Source organism: Apostichopus japonicus, chromosome 3, assembly GCF_037975245.1.
Source record: "Apostichopus japonicus isolate 1M-3 chromosome 3, ASM3797524v1, whole genome shotgun sequence".
Taxonomy (NCBI): domain Eukaryota; kingdom Metazoa; phylum Echinodermata; class Holothuroidea; order Aspidochirotida; family Stichopodidae; genus Apostichopus; species Apostichopus japonicus.
In genome coordinates this window covers 3,054,899-3,076,349 of record NC_092563.1, presented here as the reverse complement: position 1 = coordinate 3,076,349, position 21,451 = coordinate 3,054,899, and the positions used below count along the sequence as shown (strand labels likewise).

At 36.6% G+C, this 21,451-nt stretch overlaps 3 protein-coding genes across 8 annotated transcripts in view; 1 reads left to right on the top strand and 2 right to left on the bottom strand.

Moving 5' to 3' along the window:
• Positions 1–1,907: 1,907 nt before the first annotated feature.
• Positions 1,908–11,964, bottom strand: LOC139960110 (uncharacterized). Of its 6 annotated transcripts, none has more exons than XM_071958242.1 (8): positions 11,843–11,964; positions 10,881–11,015; positions 9,582–9,780; positions 8,619–8,679; positions 7,640–7,665; positions 6,590–6,670; positions 5,310–5,476; positions 1,908–4,161 (listed from the first exon to the last, which is right to left on the bottom strand). In XM_071958242.1, the coding sequence occupies exons 2-8, from the start codon at positions 11,003–11,005 to the stop codon at positions 2,760–2,762; spliced, it is 2,061 nt and encodes a 686-aa protein (XP_071814343.1). In that variant the 5' UTR covers positions 11,006–11,015; positions 11,843–11,964; the 3' UTR covers positions 1,908–2,759. The 6 variants fall into 6 exon arrangements, with proteins under 6 accessions (XP_071814343.1, XP_071814360.1, XP_071814349.1 ...); XM_071958259.1 differs by having other exon boundaries at positions 9,582–9,773; XM_071958248.1 differs by lacking the exon at positions 11,843–11,964 and adding an exon at positions 11,563–11,745 and having other exon boundaries at positions 9,582–9,773.
• Positions 11,965–12,049: 85 nt separating this feature from the next.
• Positions 12,050–13,906, top strand: LOC139960139 (uncharacterized protein KIAA1143 homolog). Its single transcript, XM_071958273.1, has 3 exons — positions 12,050–12,286; positions 12,591–12,729; positions 13,293–13,906. Exons 1-3 carry the CDS (start codon positions 12,173–12,175, stop codon positions 13,526–13,528), a joined length of 489 nt encoding a protein of 162 aa, XP_071814374.1. The 5' UTR covers positions 12,050–12,172; the 3' UTR covers positions 13,529–13,906.
• A 433-nt stretch (positions 13,907–14,339) lies between these two features.
• Positions 14,340–21,451, bottom strand: part of LOC139960105 (trafficking protein particle complex subunit 8-like) — a 34,446-nt gene continuing 27,334 nt past the window's right edge. The window contains exon 29 of the mRNA XM_071958213.1: positions 14,340–21,291. Within this exon, the coding sequence (XP_071814314.1) occupies positions 20,958–21,291 (334 nt within the window). The 3' untranslated portion in view covers positions 14,340–20,957. The remainder of the gene's footprint in view (positions 21,292–21,451) is intronic.

Here is a 21,451-nt window from a genome sequence, read left to right as displayed (position 1 = left end):
AAAGAATGCTAGCGCAGGATACTACGATGCTGTTTAAGTTAGGATATCTTTGCTGTATATATTTTTATTTTCCATCATGTACTAGACTTCCACAATAACATGATAATGCACTTGATCCTTTCATACCAGTACTTAATTTATCCAACAGATCGCACTCCCGTGACGGATGAAACATCGATGAGAATTTTAAGAAGTTTTCCTTCTCATAAAAAAATCTGGAAGTAAATGATGAAGTATATATGTGATTTATTTTCAAGCTTCGCCATCCCTATTACATAGGAAGTTTTTGATTAAAATATTTCCCCGAACTTAGTTGTTCTTCTTAGCATCCATGATCTTGAAAGATTACATATGGTTGGAATAATTACCAACACATCTCTGGCACATACCTAATACAGGTAATAAACCAGTGGCGTAGCCAGGAGGAGGGGGGGGGGGTGGACAGAGTGCCGCCCACAGACATTTTTGGGGACGCGATGGACGACGGTGAAAAATCAAAGAGGGCAAACAAAAACAATCTAAATGCCGTACTCCAACCTGGGGAATGTGGCCGATGGGGGGGGGGGTGAAATCTTCGGAGAGAGCGTTTGTGTTGCGCCCTAACAGTGAGGATCGAATTTCCCGGACTCGTCATCGCCTCGATTAACCTGCTGAGGCTACCCGGGCGTTGAGTCACATTGATTGCTACTACACTGACTACACGGCCTGCATCCGAGTATAAAGGCTACGCGAAAACAGTGTGAATGCCAGGGTTGTCGGTAATTGCCCATTTGACCTTTCGCTATCGATTCAATTGTTAAGTTTGACTATTTCGTTTTTTTATCCAAAAATTGGTAAAGGTTATGTACCAAAAAAGAAAATTTTAGAACACATTTACATTTGAGTACAAATAGAAATGATAGCACCATTTTGCACCTATGAGCCCTTTTCTAAAAAAAAAAAAAAAAGGGAGGGGTTACCCCTCCCCTTATGCCCCTCCCTCAGGACGGCGATCCACGCTATGTGCCTGAAAATGGGGACATAAATTTGATTTTGTAATTATCGTAAAGATATCGGTCGAACACTCACGATAATGATACAGCAATCCATGTTAATTTTTATCAAAAATTAAAGATATGCCTATATTTGAAGGTTATTTTGATGTAGGATATTTTCAATTCCCTCTAATACATCTGAAATAAACCAGCTTTCTGAGTTAATATAAATATAATTAATATTAGTCCATAGTACAATGCCACATTAAAACAAAGTCACTAGTTAGTTTTTTAGTAGTCTCATCTCTGGTAGCCGGCAATTCGGAAGCAGAAGTTTTTGAATTTTTTTTTTTTAAATTTGCTTTTACATGTATTATATAATACTACGAAAAGTGTCCGGCTGAAGAAATTTTGAGGATTGAATCAAATTTGTTAACTACTCACTAAGATAGATTCATTTGGTTAAAGTAAAATTTAGGAGGATGTATTCGTTTGGTTAATTACAATCTTATTTTAAGAATTACTCGTGTTTCGAAAATTAACAAGCAAACGCAATAAAGCTGCCTGAAAATAAATTAGAGATTTATCTAAATAAGTACTGATCACTCTTTGAATATAATTGAAGTAATTTTTATCAATATATTAGATATATTTAATGTCAGAAGTATCAAACGTATTTTCAGACAATTTAAATTTATAAGGATGTCATCGATTTCCTTTATGATATCTATAATTATTTTTAGCTTAATGATATCTTTAACTCATGAAACCACATTAATTAAATATATCTGTAAAGTCGAAAGTGGGGAGAGGGGGACGAACTTTAATTTGAGAATAAAGACTAAATGGCTCATTGCAGGAAAGCACAAACATACACTCAAATACAAGCACGTAATATCACCTTTGGCAAAGAAATTAGAAAACACAAGAGCATTTAGGATCTCTTTGAAAATAAATCTTCTCTTTTTCAATACTATTACAAAATAAAGAGCATCAAGTGCTGGAATGGAAATATTTCTGAAACCTGTACATACATTATTTCAGTACTCTTTTATACTAATCAATGGCAACTAGGACAGGAAGAAGTGACTAGTTAGACTTAGAAATAACGAATACAAACACACACTATAGAGGAAGGGAGCAAAATTCAGATGCTATAGAATTACAAGAAAGTAAACAATGTCTATAATAGTAAAACATTACACTCTGTGGTGTGTTCAACAGTCACAGCAAGATGAGTAACAAAATATCTCTGAAGTGCTAGTTAATAAAAGTTGATAATAAATTGAGTCTTACTCTTTTACCTGTGATCTTCCAGTTATATATGCAGTTGACCATATTGCTGAAATGACACTGATGTTGTTGTCTACAATGTTTTACAAGTTGAATTAATATGTTCCCGTATTTTGGTCAACAGTTCTCAAAGTATATATATAATATAATTTTTGTGATTTAGCTGAATATGGAACTGGAGTTTTGACTTCTTTGATAATAAGTTGCAAATGTTAGCGATACATTTACTCTGTAGAAATGGAGGCATAGCTCCAAAAACCGTGACAAAACTTGTAAAATGAGACCGGTACATTGACCCAGCTTTCATAACAACTTTAAATAATATAACAAAAGTCTTCAGTTTGATATTACGTTGAGAATTTCCACAGCCAGTGTGAGTGAAATAATGCAATTAATCTACGTAACCGTAACTTCTAGATCCTCTTGCCAAGTGGTTCAAAGAATGTCAATGTCTAATGATCGTCTTAATTTAAAAGTAAAAGGGAGCTAAATTCATCGTTTTGCACTTTTGATCCTCCTCTTTCTTCTTTTTCTTAACTTAGCTGATTGAGCCCTCGGTGTTGGAGAGTTGCACCTCGCTGCCGAGGTGGTACACGTTTCCGCAGTTATCGAAATCCTTCTCTGTGAGTGATAAGCCTTTCCAGAGAGCAAGGTATCTCTACCTCTTACCTGTCTTGCACTCCTGACTCTCCGCGGCGGCACCCCGGACGAGGATTCCGTTTCTTCTCTAGCGGTTTCACGTTCCATGGGAGCAGAGAGTTGCAACTGTTCCAATCGCTGCGAGACCAGCCCACCACCGTTCTCGTTGGTGTATGTCATCTTCGTACACCCCTTTGAACGTTTCATCTGTTGAGTGCTGCTGAAGGTCGAGAAGGCAGACCGCGGCCGACCGAGGATGGCGTTGTTCGCATTGACGGTGTTCAAAACCTTCCTGCCGTTCTTGGCGCAACTGACGCAAGATTTGGGGCACGGCTTCGTCGGGTTCCCTTCTCGAGGGCGTCGGACGTGTAAGTGGTATCTGTATTCTGTGCACTGACCTCTGCATTGTCTTCCACGACAATGGGGGCAGCCTTTCGATTCTGCGATAGGGATACATTCTCCGCTGCAGACTGGTTGAAGACAATCGTCTGAACAATTTTTGGATTTGCCCTTTCTACTCAGATTGCTCTGAGCTCTTTCGGTCGGTTTGGCAGCATCCGCATTCCAACCTTTCTTCTCTTCGAGTTGGGACAGAGTCTTCTTGTTGGATGGAAGAGACTCTCTTCTCTCAGTTTTTGAAGTTTCCTCTTGAAATCTCTCCATTTCTATCAATCTATCCATGATGAGTTCTACATCTTTCTCCTCTGGTACCTTCCTCACCGCTTGCCTCCAGTCCTTCTCCTGGCTCAACTCCAGCAGGTCCATGTAACAGTAAGGCTCGCTCAACGTCTCCGGGAAGGGGTCCGGCTCGGGACTGGAAGCGTTTGAGGAACGATACTCGAAGAGACTGTCCTCGGGATTGAAAACCTCCGGCAGTAATCGGACGCCCAGTAGCTTTTTCTGCATGTACTCCTTCTCTTGTCGAAATCTATCCCACTTAAGATTTTCCAGGTCTGTCGTGGAGTATTGATTCCTAGCCTCTTTGGAATAATCGACTTCATCATCATCATCCTCCTCTGATTCAGAAACTTCCGTAAACTGACGAAGATATTCCTTGGCTACGATCTCAAAAGGACCGAGACCCTCTTGGGATTCTGTTTCTTCCATGTCGGCGACAAATTTTCCCAAGACTTTCGGAGAGAGATAGTCGTAATTCCCTTGTTGCTTCTCTGACGACAGTTGACTAGATTTTGGTCTGCCTGGAGCGACGATTCGCCTTCTCATGGTCCTGACGTTGTGTGACTGAGGACGTTGTCTTTTGGATTGGAATAAAAACAGATAGCATTATGCAGCAACCGAATAGTAACAATTTCTTTACCAACCTGGTAATAGACGAGGTTCATCATAGATAGATAGCTGTGAAGAGGGCAGTATTTCAGAAAGAAAAGTTGATCAAGAAAGGAAACAGTTACCCATGCAGGAGTATGGTGTAGATTAGATACAGAGTGCATTAGTTGTATTGGATATAACATAACTCTCAAGATTTTACTGTGAGACTTACACTTTTATGTATCATCTCATATCGGGATCTCCAAATATTAACTGCAAAAATCTTAAAACAGATACAACAAGTTAATGACAGATCTACCAGGAGTTGTGATCATTTTTTTTGTATTATGAAAAATTATGCACCAATCTCAAATGTTTTTTTATTTTTTATATTTTTAAGCTTAAATTTTATTAATTTATTTTATTGGGACTCTCCGGGTTTATTCCTTTCAGGTTGGCATGTCTGGACATAACAAGCAAGAACTAAAACTAATGTAAAACTATGATTTGGAAGGAAACTGTCAATTGCATATGCTCTAACAATTAACAGTGTCCATAGACACTGTTTTATGATCTGTATAAATCAAAATTCATCACATCAATATCTTAGCCTACAATTACAAATTTTCTGATTGATGTAAATTAGTGTGTAAACACACTGCAATACTCAAGTTCCATAAAAAACACAAAGATCACTATTGGTCATTGTAATTGAGATAAATGTCACGAATAACTTCCCGAAACAGCTCTTACAGAATTTGTATTGCGAGATATCAGGGATTTCATGTGCCTTCAAACGCAAGGCGAAGACTTGATCAAGTCTAAAATAACATCATCAAGCCCACTTTCAACTTTCTTACACTTTTTGGTAATAATTTCAGTGTTTTTGTTTGTTTTTGTTTGTAATGATGATGATGAGTTATGCCACTGCGTAATCTAAAATATCGAAGCTCTTGACAAGAACTTATGATACCATTGGTTTCAATGACAGCACTGTTAACAGTTTTGAAGAAAAAAATAAAATCAGAATTTATGATCTATTTATGAAGAAACATCCCAGGCTCAATACAACTCTGTCACTTTTCTTCAGCCATTCTTTACCAAATTCCAAATCGTCGCTAACTACAGACTCACTTTCTCGCTGCTTTCTTCATTGGCGAGATTTCCACAGATGGACTGAAGTCTGGATTGGTCTGCAAGTTCCTGTGATCCTGGATGCTAGGACTATGAGAGGGTAAGCTTGCTGCTAGTTGACTCGGGTGTATAACCAATGACTGGTAGGGATTGGAAGAATGATACGACTGGAAAACAAACAAATAAGTAATAAGTTTGGAAACTAGCTTGTTAGAATTAGTTACTTGCAAAGAGCATTTGAAGGGAGTTGTTGCCAGTCATTACACCTCAGATATAGTAACATATATACAGTAACACATATAGTAACATACATACAGTAACACATATACAGTAACATATATGTAGTAACATATACAGTAACATGTGTGCAGTAACATATAACAGTAACATATATACAGTCACATATATACAGTAACATAAATACAGTAACATATACAGTAACATATATACAGTAACATATATACTGTGACATATATAGTAAAATATTCAGTAACATATATGCAGTAACATATAGTAACATATAAGCAGTAATATATATACAGTAACATATGCAGAATTAGCATCAATCGCAGTAATGCATTTTCGGCAGGTATCCCTTAGTAGGGTTAAAGACACCATTTTCCCCCTGGTTTTCCCTTAATTTCTGGTTGCCTGAAAAAATGTATCAAAAAAACAACAACCAATATGTATAGTACAGAAGGGATGTGACGGTGTGGTAAATGCAACACCAGCTTTGGGGGTGGTACCAATTTATCAATTTACTATTTTATGGGTATTGAGTTACGATGCAATCTGAATTTGATGTAAGCTTCTAGTAGTCTGTCGGACAACCTCCAAAGCTGATTTTGGTCGTCCAAACAGAAATTTGGTACGGGCGACCATTAAAAATTGCCCTGTAGGGCCTATAGTGTAAACACGTCAGATCATTTAAGTTTTAATATGCTCAAACATTACTTCAGCTTCATCTGTACATAACAACTGTGCATAGTAAGCAGCAGAACTTTCACCAAAAAGTGTGAGCCATAAGACTTATGAACTCAAAGCAACGGGAAAGTTTCCTAACTGTTCAAAAGGTTAAGAATTATACTTCTGAAAGGTGAAAAGCTGAAACTATCATTAGATCTCCTGCTAACATTTTGTGATTAGCTGGGCCCTTTTTTAAAGTGATATTTGATAAGTAATGTTAATTAAATCAGGAGATGTTTTTAATGGTTAAATACACAATATCTATTTGACTTTTTTATATGATGTACTGTATGTACTGTGTGATGCTGCTGTACCTTTAATCCACAGCCTGTGTACTTCTTGTTCATCTGCAAGCTAACTTCTCTGACTTGCCTCGTCAGCTGTCTAAATGTATCCTAGGGAGAAGAGAAAGATTACTCTCATTGAAGAAAATCACAGATAATTGCTCAAGAATATTCCTAACCCCATCCTTGACAACTCCCCCCCCCCCCACCTGTCACCCTCAACCCTTCTTTCTGGTGAACAAAATGACAGAAAGCAAATTTAAACATATTACAACACAATTGTCATTCTATGGAAAGTAGTATTTTAGCTTTTTCAGTCTTCCACTTAAATTAAGATCTCATCAGTTCTGTTAATCACAGAAAACCTGTAGCATGCTACAGAATATTAAATTACATCGTTAATACTGCCTTAGTTCAGCTATCAGCAGCAATGAGATTTGATGATTTGAATCATATTAAAATATAAATAAAACCAGACAAGATAGAAGAGCACAATTTTTTATTTTTAAAAAATATACTAGGTAACAGAGATTATGATATGCTGTAGGGCAATAGAAAATGATACTTCACAACCATTGAAGCTAGAAGTGGAAAAACCTGATGTTATTCAACAACGGACATTCTTTCCTTGTAAAATGTCATTTAAATGAACACATGGGGTGATCATTTACTACTAGGGAGAGGAACAAAACAACTTGTCACCCATATCAGTATTGAACAATGACATTTTTTTTTATAAGTTTTACAGTTTTAATTTAAAAAGCTTTTATTTAAAAATTTATTATTATTATTATTTTATTATTATTATTCTTATTATATTTTAAACTTTAATAAACTTAAAAAGTTTTAATTGCACTGCCATATAATTGTGTACTGCATAAGTGATCAATTTCAACATACTGTACACTGGGCTACAGATATGGATATAAGTAGGGGTATTAAACTCTGTGATGCCATCCAGCATGGCAATATCTCAATCCGTACTAATTCCTACCGCATTAATGTCGTTACAATTGAACTGAAAGCTTTTATGACATATTTTGGGTGAAATCTACCTCTCTGGACTCTTATCAGTTTTACCTGCGTGATCTTATAAAGCTCTGCATCTGTAAGAGAAATTTGTAAGAAGAAGAAAAAGAATTCAAGAACACTGAATAAACATGAGGAACGTGAGATCTTATGAATATCATGTGAGAAAAACGTTCTAACCCGAACCAACCTGTGTAGCAGAGCTTTTCAAGATTCAACCAGAGGGCCAAATATTGACAGACTTTAATCCTGATTATGGAGAGAGAAAAAAATCCGCCCTAATTGGGCAAATGGACTCATAATGCCCTAGGAGGAATCTACCAACATACCCTTCACAATGCTCATTCTAGGTATAGTGACCCTACTGGTTCTCTTTGGCTCTTTTGTAACCCGCACTGGCCCTCGGAGAACTTAATTGGGAACCCCCACTATATAGCTTCGGCTCTAGTTTGTGTCGTCTTTGCTACCTTCTAGAAGGAATTATTTCATTCACGATGGGAAAAAAAAATTGAAAAATCTTGCTATAAATCAGTTTAGTGTTCATTATCTATGGTTCACTTTGTTCTTGAATTAATTTCTTATCATTAACAAACATTTCTTTTAAAATATTATGGTCAAAATATTTGTTGAATTGTGAGTCAAACTAGGATGTTCACAAGGGAAGCAACTATGATGCCTCACAAATCCATGAAAACAGGAATATAAGGTGTCATATGGGGTTTGTACAATCTCTTTTAAAGAGATAACTCTAGAGAGTAATTTAGCGGTGACATATCAAAGTCTAGCAATAAGAACAAAATTTTACGCACAGGTTTCAGGTTATATTTCTCTGAGATATTCAACATTAAAATATATATAGTATATAAATGTCTGGAAGACTACTTTAAGGCCAGTCAAATGAGGAAATCAACTCTTCAGTCCAGGCATAATTGCTAACCATTTGCTTCAAAAATCATACTAACCCTTAGGCACAAAAAAGTACCCCCTCCCCCCAAAAAACGTCAAACTAACAACGGACAAAATGTTTTACCATTGTCTATATTATCCAAGTCTTCTTTGAAGTTCCTCCAAGTTTTCCAGTGCAGTGTTCCCTAAACGTACAGAAATTGAGAAAATTGAGAAAAAGACAAAATGTATACAGATATATTAAACGAGATCCATCAATACGTATAAATATGCATGCCTGCTCTATGTAATGGAAGAAGCAAAATATTCGCAAAGCGTAATGCAGGGTGTTCAAACATTGACCTGCTTTACTTGTTGTGGAGGTTCTGAATTTAACACTAGGAATGGTCCACACAATTTGTTATGCAGGATTTCAAGATTTGCATAGCCTGGTCCGATTCCTCAAACATTGTATTTTATTATGCATGCTGTGGTGCAGATGCTAAAACGGGCTATATGACAGAAGAGGTTATCAAACTTCCAACCGCAAAGCCGACAGTGATTCTCAATCATGCTCTCTGACGATGAGTCATTTGATTATCAATGAATACGATCAAAGGGTCTGATGTTTCGACCCTCGCAGGATCTCCTTTAGGGGGAGACTAAAGTCTAAACCAGAGGAATACAAGTTAAATCGACAGAACTATGGAAACAGGCAAGAATATGGTAAATGATCAAATCTTTTTCCTTTTGATGTATGTTTCTTCAAATCCTACATGCCGCTACAACAAGAGTTTTGTGTCCACATGGTGTACGTAGGTGAGGAAGGATTGTGTGGACAGGTAAAGGGGTAGGTATTAGGTTCGGGTGGACAGGTAGGGCGATGAGGTTGGGTGGGGGGGGGGGTTTACCTACCACAGTTAGATATACCTGATTGTCATTAGACACAAAACACTACCTATCAAGAGCTGACACAGATGCGATGAAGTAGACCCACATGATAGACAAGATAACCAATCCGTCCAAAATGATCTGAATTCATTTTAATAGATCACAAAATACTGTTCAATTTGTTAAGTAGACTTAATTACTAATCTAAAAGACTCACTTGGTCCAAACCTAAATCAGCATGCAGGCTTCTTGACCTGTGCTCTGGCTTATACCCCATTCTGCTGTCGTCTCTTTCCAAATGGTGGACGGCGTGGTGCTCTTTAAGAGGAGCGACTTTTTCTCGTAGTGGTAACGATCTTGCCAGGTCTTCATGATCAAAGGAGGACTCAAATGATTTGGATTGAGATTGCTGTAAACTTGAGACAATAGAAAACAAAAACAAACACAAAAACAGACTTGTGAAAAGTATTTCTTATATTGTTATTAGCCATGAGACAAAACTACTACCACTTTAGGATGTTCAAAGCACTGAATCGTCAATGATGTTTATTGTATGATGAAATCTAAAAACAGAACAAAATTCAAACCACCACTATTTTTCAATCATTCAATCAATTCAACAGATGATTTTTACATTTCTGTATTTTTTTTACAATCAATTCAATTTTGGTTTGAAAACATTTTTTGGCATTGTTCCATAATCTGTTACATTCTACATGAACTTAGTTATACACAAACAACTTTTTTTTCCCATAATCCAGCAAAAAGAAGGAGCAGAAATATTTTTTTTACTTTTACTTGCTCTGTATAATGATAATACCTCCAGAAATATATATTTGATCAGAATAGACAGAAACCATTGTCATCAGTAAAGACATCATTGGTAAAATTACACCCTATAGTGTTCCAAACAAGTTTTACTGTTGGCTAACTGTACACATTCACATACTCGGTAAAGTTGCCAACTAGCTGCCAGTGCCAAACTGTATTACTGCCAAATGAAACAATCATGTTTAATAAAAGTTGGCAAATTTGGAATAACATATTTTCACATGTTTTTGGTTTTCTTTCGCTAGAAGGACAAAGGGAGCAGTGTGCTATAAAGATGAAACAGTAGTTGCCAAGAAGGGACAATGATGTCATGATGTACCTCAGGCTGTTATTGTTGACAATTGGAAGTAACTGACATTTAATGATAGGTTGTCTATTGCTTGCAATACATTGAGCAAAATGTTAAAAAATAAAAGAATCCATAAAAGAATTTGGATGCATAGCTGGACAATTTGTGAATGGGATGGAACAGCAGAATAACCATTTTGACAACTCTTTCTGATTAGAAGATGCAGCTATTTCACATGCACTTCAAAGGTGGCTACATGGCAATCACAATCAACTTTGTAAAGAAAACAAACCAAAACTATGATTCATGTAACAGTCACTTTCTTAGTATATGTATGAACACCAAATAAATTAGATCAATATCACATTTATTGAACATTGCAGACTCGATACCAACCTGTTTTGATGAATTTTCAAGCCATGCTGTCTCTTTATAGTAGCTGGATGGGGCCAACATTGGCGATACACTGCATCTATATGGCTACTGTTGGCAACGTCAAGGGACCGGCCTTCTGTTTTCATGATTATTGTTCTAACAGGATTTGAAGAAGAAATGTCTGACGACTTAAAGTCATAAGTTCTTGACTTTGATATTGTCACAGAAATCATCAAAAAGAAATCCTGAAGCCTGAATAATTCAGTTTCTGTATTTCATGCCATTCTCATTGCTAACATTTGGCCTGCACCATTCACACCTAACTGCAAACTAGACTGGGTCAAAACAAAACCTCACTGTGACTGTGAGTGTGACTTGGCCAAACTACATGCAATATTAAGTCATTCATATCATAATGCCCCAACTAGCATCAAACCTTCAATTTACATTACTCTAAATCACTATGGCACTGAAATTCAAGTGCAAAGCCCAAGGAGGGGTATATCACCTTCATCTAGTGAGATACAGACCTGACGTGGCTAGCGAATATTATGTTACTTAAAAGTTAAGCTAATAAGCTAGGGCTCGGCCTATGCCTTGTATTGTATTAGGCCAATTAGACAACAGCCTAACGTTAGGATTGCAGCGGTTCCGCTAGGAGCGACCGATATCAGTAAATCTCCCTTATTTACAGTCAACGTACCTACCAAACTAAGCGTACACAGCTCATTGCAATATTAAGTTAATTGATTGCACATAACACAGCCAAATTCGCAGAATTGAAAAAATTGGCAGAAAAAAAATGCCGTAACCAAGCACAACAGTCACGGATTAGTTGAAGTTCAAGAAAGTTCACAGTGACAGAAGAGGTGAGGTCATGACCTCCTTAATTGGTTCAGTTATCAGCCCATCTTCGATACATATGTTTGTTCCAGACTCTATGCAGCAACTTGGTATGAAAGCAAATTATGCTATGTACTTACAAAACAACTTAAGTGAAAACTTCATTACGTAGATGCTGATCAGTTCTATAAAGTATTTTGATCAAGAACATGTCATTTTGTCATATAGGGTAAAAACAAACAATATGTTCTTTGTTGAAAATAAGCCAGAGACTATTTAGAATATCGTGATGTACGTATTCTGGTCATGTCGATAATTTCGCTACTTTGTTTACATTTTATTTAACACGTTATGGTTTTGTCGCATGATACGCACACCATCTGCTAACTCCACACCTGCCAATAAGAAATAATTATGATACTTTAAGATAAATTGTTGTTTTGGTAACATCCTTAAGTGAAGTAGTCACTATGGCGGGAAGAGGAAGACAAGGTGTAGATTACATGAAACCAAAGGAGCCCAGCTTTCTAACCAAGTTTAAACGTGAGATCGGCTACAAAGAAGGACCGACAGTTAATTCGAAGGTAACACCAGTAACAGTAACACTGTAACAGTTATGCGAGTCCAAGGACTGGTGAAATTAATCTCTGTGCCCCAACGCAGGCCTATTCGTAATCGTACTGGTATCACAGGTGCCGCTATCTTATTGTTAAAGTAGAAATTAAAATACACATTGAGCCAGTAAACACATTAATCACTTCATGTATTTGCAGTAGCAATAACTTTAGTCTAACATTAGTCAATGTCACATTGTAACACTGCATAAAGCTATGTGTAACCCTAGGTGAAATCAAGTTTTCATTGGCACATCATTTCTCACCTCTGCAGAAAGCAAATCTTCCATTGGATGAGGATGATGACAGACCAGATGCAGACGATGAACAACCTCTGGTGGTTGTCCTGAAAGATGGAGACCTCACCAAGGACGAATATGAGAAACACAAAACTGAGAAAAACGACAAGACAGGTAGGCCTATCAAGTTTATTTACTAAAAAAATAGAATCGTGGAAGTGAATCATACATCATGGCTTCAATTATAACTTATGCTAGAATTGGTACACAATTGGATACAATGTACAGTGTGCTATGTGACACAAGTTTATCTGTCATCATTATTTGTCCCAAAATATGCTAGAAGATCAAATAACGGTCACTAATATTTCAACAACCGCTATCAAATGTATACTTTTCCTCACTGACACATTTTTTATGTTTCGTAATAATTTGAGGATGCAGGACCACCAGGAAAGTATTGCAAGCAATGTTTAGAATGCTAAAATTTTGTACCTGGCAATAATGATGACTATGAAACTGAAAACAAGTGGCAATTTCTCTATTTCACAGCTCTAGAATGTGTATGATGTTATTGTAAATTGATAGTTACTCATTCAGATAAGCTTGCAGAATTCAGAATTTGGAAGTATGAAGATTCTAATTTGTAATTAAATGTAATTAATGAAATTGCCTGCTGTACATACTTTTTATTGACACTGTTGTATATATTTCTTTCTTTCGTTCTTTGTTTTCAGGTGACAGTGATACTTCCAGCAGTAGCCTACCAGGTAAACTATCATTTCAAAAACCCTCAAAGAGGACTAACCAGGAATCTCCAGGCGTGCAGTTTGGTTCCTCAAAGAAGAAAAAGGACAAAGAGAAAAGCAAACAGCAGAGCAGCAAACAGAGCAGCAAAAGTAAGAAGGTCAAAAACGAGAGTCTCTTGTCGTTCGCAGACGACGACGATGATGACGAAGATGAAGAGACATGAAAGAGGAGAATGCAGAGGCTAAGTATTCATTTCACCTGACTAGAAACGACGACGAGGATGTTTCTGAATTCTCGTAACGTATGGTTTTCCCTTTTTCAGAACTGCTCTTCTCTCAGTACTAGTCATGTTCCAGGGTGTATTCTGGGGGCCAGTAGGTGTACGGTAATGCATGCTTTAATGGTATATAGTCGTTGCCAAAGTTGGAAATATTGCAATGATGAATATTTCAAGTCATTTTCGGAATATCCTAATATGGGGTCAGATTTAGATAGAGTAATCCTGAATGGATATAACAAGTATTAAAACTGTGTAGGGTACTGTTATGTACCATGCAACTATCATATCACTAGAGGTATTAGGGGAGAGGGAGGGGGGCGGGGGCGGGGGCGGGGGGGCGAAGGGAATAACTTGCTCAAGTGTGTATTTAAGCCCATTCTCCCACCCTGCCTTTCCCAATGAAAGCAGCTTCGAATGTTAACACATTCGTGATCTGTTTTGTACTGTTTGTGCTGTCAAAACTTCTTGCTCATTCACTCCTCTATCAATTCCCTGATCCCTTAGGATTAAAAGTGCTCATACCAACTTTCTCTCATTGTGATATACTTTAATCCCATTAAAATGATGAGTTTATGTGTGTTGTGACAGCTAGCAAAATCATACAAACACTACAACATTAAACAAGACAATGTTGAAGGCTTGTATTATTATTTGTAGAGTTCTTAAATCAAGGAGGCTGAAAAGACAGAGTAGATATTTGTGCTAAGTCTGTAAAAATGGTGCATAATATTAGATAAAACTTTCTGTTTTTAGAAGTTATTGTTCCATCATATGTAGAAAATTAGTTTATTCTGTCGGTACGAACATTTTGCCCTGTACTGGTAAAAAAATAACGATTTTGAACAAGTTAGTGATGTGTTAATTGGGTAAGGTTACTTTGAGCATTAGTGAGGTAGAAAAAGCCCATTATGGCAAGGAGAGGATGGTGAGGGGGGAGGGGGGGGGGCTGGATGTAGGAGAATAAGATTAGAGAAGTTTCAGCTAATGCCATTGGTGTGTTTCTGCTTCATTGTAAGACTACTTTCCTATTCTCTATATCAATGCATTGGTGCATCTGTGTGGTATAACATGTTACATTAGACTAAAAGATGGCCACAGTCAGGGCTGGTCGTAATTTAGAAAAAGAGAGGACATGTTATCTCTGTCATTGGTAGCATAGCAGTTTTGTGGGAAGGCATTGTTCAAAGGCACTTGTGAGTAAAAAGACAATTAAGTGCATGATGATGCATATGGATCAACCTTCAAGAGTTATTGTTGTACAAGGAGGCATCGTGAAATTCACATTCCTCATTGCCTGAAAATTATTTGGATTGGTGAGAACCTCCATGAAAAGTTCTAGTATGGATAAGGCTTATCAATTTTGATCACACTAAAAATTGTAAAGCTATTCTGGTGGCTTTTAAGTTTGCCCATCTTAAATAATTCAAAGATCTAAAGAATTATTTGGTGTGCAATGAAGCGCAATGATAATGCAGCTGTGCGCAATCGTGTGCTAGTCTGTATGCAGCTTTACAGCCTCCATCGTTACCATAATGTGTGTGTGAAACGAAGCTCTTAGCAACTCGGTGCCATGTACAGGTCTGTAACTATGCCTCTTCCAGCTACACTACAGTATGTAGGACATATGACATCCATCGACTATTTACCATGTACAGTTCTGCATGCAGTTGCTACAGCTTTCTGTACAACAAGTTGTCCTTGCCAAGCTTAATATGCTGCAATATCAAATATTTATCAGTGTATCAGCAGTATCAAATATTATGAGTGTTTTTTAATGCACTTAAATTTCCTCATTCTGTAGGCAGTTGAAGGGAGAAGAGCAAATTGCAAATGTGAATGGTGACCAATTTAATTTGATAAATACTATTTGGATACATGTATAATCAAACAGAAGTAAATCTGTGATAATTAGAACAATTTATTTTCGTTTTTGGCTTAATTTTGTAGAGAGTCATGCCATTATTTAAGAGTATCACTTCCATTTAATCTAATTAATTTTATTTATGGAAGGTGCCATCCATATTTGTTTCAATATGTAGTATAAATTTACTTTTCTTAGTTTCTGCTTAAAATTTCTACAAACTTCATGTCAGGAGCCACTTGTTTATAGGGACCGTAACGAGAAGTTTCTATAATAGATTAATTATTTTGACAAACACCTTGAATGGATTCAATACAATACGGCACGAAACAGACAGAGAGGCGGGCGCTTGGAAAGAGGAAGGGTAGAGAGAGAGAGAGAGGTAGGTGGAGAGAGAGAGAATAGAATAGTCAGGAGAGGATAGATGGGATGGAAGACAGGCAGGAGATGTGATAGAAGAGGGGAAGGGGGGAGGGCAGAAGGAGAAGGGATAGAAGATGGAGTGGGAGTAGAAGAAGGGAAGGGAAAAGGAAGGTATAATTGTCTGATGGTGGTTTCATGAAATTACACTTTAGTGCATAACATTTGATTTGTGTAAAGGGTGATAGTCCATAGATGAAATGGACAGTAACTTTGGCTGAGGATAGAACTTTCAAAAACCCTGATATGATACCTTCCTATGTGACAAGTCCATTGGCAAGGGGGGTGATGCACTTCTGCCCCTAACCCCCCCCCCATTTTAAGAGGTGCAGATTGTCTGGGAAAGGGGATCATCTTTGGTGCTGGTGGGTGGGGATGTTGAGGAGAGCTCTGCTAAATGTCACAGACCTGATTGATATGGTCGCAAAATATAGCACCATGTTCCATCTTAGCACCTTCAATGACAGAAATGAGTCACCTCTACCAGGATGGTATTCAATGCAATGATCCACATCTTCAACCAGTGCACCACCCCATAGAAAATCCTGTGTACTGGCCTGCATGATCTCTTGTTGTAGTGTTACATATTACTGTTATAATACATGAACGGTTAATACCCCGTAATTCCGAGTTCTTGGCTCCACGCTTGCCTATAAGTTTTCTTGACGTAGTGGTGTGTTGAACGGATCATAGTTACCATGTCAAAGAAGGAAGTGAAAGGATGGTAATGCAATGTGGCCATTACTGCCATTTTATCAAATTTGGCAAATATTTTGAATTGAATTCATAAAAGTATGTAGCATATTCCAGTTTGTAATAAAGCATGCCAAAGCACCTATATATATATTATAAAAAAAAACAATTGTTATCTGGTATTTGTTTTTGTTTACCATTCCAAGTTCTACTTTGGTTTGCATCTGTTTATAGACTCTCATCTGTGGGTTCTGCTGCATGCATCAAGTGTTGGTTTATTGGGAATCCAAGGTGGCATTATATTGAAATATGTTTTTAAAGGAGGACTAATTAAAACATTTATTCTCACTTTCCTTTGTTCAAAATACCATAATATACGTGATATTTTTATTTGTTTTCAGTATTTAAAGTTCATCAGCATTGCCCCCAAAATGTGCAAGATAGTCAGAAAATGAACGCAAAGATTAAAAAAAAGAAGCATTTTTGAATGCCCAGCGCCTCTAAATATAATTATCCACAGTCATATTTCATTGGTTATTTTTTAACAATCCCTGATTTGGAGGATCAGAGTTTTAGGACAGTACTTCCCAAATCTTCTACCAACTTTAGAAGTTTTAGTTTTGCCAATACCGATGATCTATTTAAAATCTGAAACTAATCCATGAGGCTGGACTATCCATGTAGGCACACTGACATACTATAAACATCAGCACTACCCAAGCAAAACAAAATTAACACATAACTATTCTTGAATTTGATTTCAACAACTTTTTTTTTGGGCCGCTGCTGCTTGATACCAAAAGCTCATAGCAATGTCGGTCATATGCTTGATAAGCTCTCGTTCTCATGTTAAATCTGGAAGTAGAAGTATAAACAAACAAACATTTTGAAATACTGTTTCCACGTTTGAAATTAATCTGATGTGTCTGGCAGGCAAAAAGTTGAGAATCATACCTGCATCAAAACTAACTAGCAGATTAATGTCCACTTTATATATATATATATATATAAAGATATATATATCTATCAATAAATATCTTAATATATATCTATATATAAATATCTTAATGTATATCTATATATAAATATATATATCTATATATATATATATATAAAATAGATATAAATATGTTTTTGTTGTATTGCTCTATGGAATTATTACCAATGAAAGTTTTGCCTTACCTGACTCTATAATTTATAATAAGTTCAATTATTTTTTTGCATGAAATGATGTTGAATTGAACTGGTTATTTCTGGTTGTAACTGGTTATAACTGGTAATTTCATTCTTTATTTTGATTATTACTATCCAATGTTCATTTTGTTCGATACTAACTTTATTCCACAATCTACTCATGCATCTAAATCCCAGTGAGGGCAATTCTTATGAAACAAATAAAAATAAAACAAAACATATTTGTAGTTATTATTTTATAATCGTGTCTATTATTTTTTTCTCTTATTATAATGAATATAATTATGTTATGCTGTACAAATGAAATGTTACCTCACATGGTCATTTGAAAAGGACTCCCTCATGTACTAAGGGACGTACATTATCTGTACATGAAAGTTCAGGACACAATGAAACATCAAATTAGAGACAACACACTAACGATGCTCCAATTATACCACATACAACTTCAACCTTTGACCTGACTGGTCGTATAACAGATGGAGAAAAAATAATAATAATAGCAAAATAGGAGATTGTCTTCTAGGGTGTAAATTTTGGGACACATTTTTCTTACAGTAAAATATAAATTTAAATAAACATTTAGCATTTAGACCTTTAACCATTTCCCACTTTCAATGACAAAAAACAATAAAAGAACAAACAGCACTCCCAATTTACCTTTATAATAACTTTCTTAAATGAATAAAATTCATATAAATTCCAAAGGAGGGTTATTTTGAAAACTGTTTGCCATGGCAACCCCAACAATTATCACAAAAACTATAAAAATAGTTTTGTAGGGCTTGTTAACAAACAGAAGGGAAATATTAGCAGTCATGCTGGTTACAGCTTACTGGTAATATCATTCATTTTGTTTCTTTTATCACTGAAAGAAATCTCAAATTTTGAAGCATCTGGGTTAACAAAGGAAATACATTATTTTCCACGTGGGTGGTGTACTATTTTCTGGTTTACTGGTTAATGAATGCGATGTACACTTGAAGGAGCTTTTATCTAATAACCCCCTCTTGGTCGTAATGGGAAGAAATCGAGGAAGGCGAGTATAATATGCAAATTCTGAATAATTTTGAACTTGCTTACAGAACTCTCTTAACAAAATTTCTTGTTTGTGTAGGCTTTTGATCTCCTCTGAATAAATATATAGTTTATATGTAGTGTTTTCTCACTTCTTCTAGGCTACTTTCCATCCTGCACGACAACATACAAAATTAAGCTACATTTCATACACATTTATTCACAAGTTTGTAACCCATTAAGACATGTGACTTCCCACCCCGCCCCCCCCGCCATCCTACTTCTTACAATCGGACATAGCATTCTTCACTAAGTACAGTTTTGTATACAAAAAAAAACAAAAAACCCTGCACGGTTGAAAGGAGAGCAAGAATAAAAGTCTAATACCAAATTAAGTAAACTGCATTTCAGATGTAAGAAGGCTACCGTATTGTGCACGGCCCTTGTCATGCTACAAGACTGTATCACAGTGTTGTAGTATTCCAGTTACATGTACCTCACCACCAAGCAACTTCTTCAGATCACAGCATTGCATTGTGGGTAAAGTCCCAGACAAAGGGCTCTAAAACACACAAGTATGAGAATTTTAATTTGTTTTTCTTTTGCTGTTGGGTTTGAGTACAAGTCAACTTTTAAGCACTAAAGATATCCTACAATCACATTATCATAATAAGGGTATCCCTCAAGTTAGACCCTTCAGTAGTAAAGGTACAAGCAAACGAACAGTCGATACCGGAACAAAGCATGTCTGGTCTTTGTTTAATTTCGGGCAAACCAGAAACATTACCTGAATGCATACTTTGATCAGCTATTAAAGGAGAATTGTTAACACCTTACATGGAATAAGTAAATGATAAAACTAGGTCCAACCTATGAGAGGAGACTAGCTGTGTAATAAGAAGGGCTAGCTAGTATTATTCAAAAGCTTTGCAAGATTTGTCTCCATTGGTAGAATATTTTAGCAAGATTTTCTACGAGCACTAGCAATTCACTACGTTTACATTTTATAGCCCTCAAAGGTCCATACACATAACTGCAAGAAACTAACCCAAATTTATAGTAAACCATGATCAAAATTATGCCTTATCCTGAAACATTTTCCTACTAAAAGGTTCTTTGCTTGAACCAAAGTTTTCAGATTTAAACATGTTGTTTGATAGCCTTTGGTGATCAAAATTTTAATGGATTTAATCATTTTTGACAATGAGACGTTACATAATCAGGAATACATCGCCATTAGCACATATGTACCAAAAATAGCAGTCACAGAGAGTTGACCCACTTTTGAAATGCGCCCCCTCCCCCCCTGAAAAAAATCCCATTTTTTGAAGCATGGATAAATTAAAGAAATAAAGAATGAAAATGTTTGTTGATATGCTGTTTGTTGATATTCTGTTCTGTTGATGCATTAGTCAACAATTTGAATGTTTCATCATCAGATGATAGCAAGATGCAGCTCTGTTAATGACTTGCAGGCTTCTCAAAATATTTACTTCCATATATTCTCCCCCCCCCCCCAAAAAGAAAATTAAAAAAAGAGAAACCTTCTCATCCGGAGGATACATAAATAAAACTACCAATGTTTGATATGTAAATAACATCTGATATATTTAATAATATGAATATTACATTGAACTTTGACGACGACCTTGTTTCGCCATAATCGTCTATGCCAGCTTCTTGGTCCAGTACCCCGATCACAGACATAGGCAATGTGACATGTTCCCTATCACGAACTGCATACATTTGTATATTTCTAACGGATGTGAATTATTGACCTATTTCCGACACTGTCAATTATTGGGAAGTTTTCATCGACACAACAAAACCCTCCCTCTACATGAAACAATCTATTTGAGAGGTAAATTATTATTTAAGCAGTGCAGGTCTGACTGGTATTATAATAAATTATGGTGATTATGGTGCATTTTTTAAATTTCTTCGCTACAGCCAGAAGGGTTGTGGTTAAAAAGCTTCCTTGCTCATTTGTCAAATTTTCTTTGTGTCATTGCAAGCAGCTATCTTTGATCACGCCCAGGTCACATGACCTACGAAGGTAGCACATTGTTGAAAACATACCTCCTTCTATCGATCTATCTCTCTTCTCTCTCTCCCTCCCTCTCTTGAATCTGTTGTAAGCATAATACATCTATTATTGGAAACACAAGCTGACAAACAAAACCTCTTTCAAGTTTTACTGCCATTCCTTTCCACGACAGTTATCATAGAAGTAGGTAGACTGTTCTGCTTGAGCAGGTTGGGCCTCTGTCCTGAAATGTCAAATGGATTGCTTTTGGCGTCGGCACTGTCCTTCGGAGGACTCGAGACCGGATTTTTCACGTACAGTTGGATGCTGTTGAGGTTGTAGACACCCGGGCCTCCGAAGCAGGCGTGTAGCGTGGCGGTCGCCCTCTTGGAGGGGGGAATGTTGATGACTTCGGAGGAGAGGCTGCACCAGGTGAACGTCGACGAATCGGGAGGAAGGAAGATTGCACTGTAATCTGCAGTTGGCTGTGACAATCTGAAGAAACGGAAAACCAAGAAACAACGGTACTATGCAGACATGATCCACTGCACATACAAACTGTTAATGTTTGTACATTGGCACAAGAAGTGTTTTTTTTTACACGCTGTACATTATTTATATTTTATATACAACTCCAGAGGAGAAGTTACTCTTT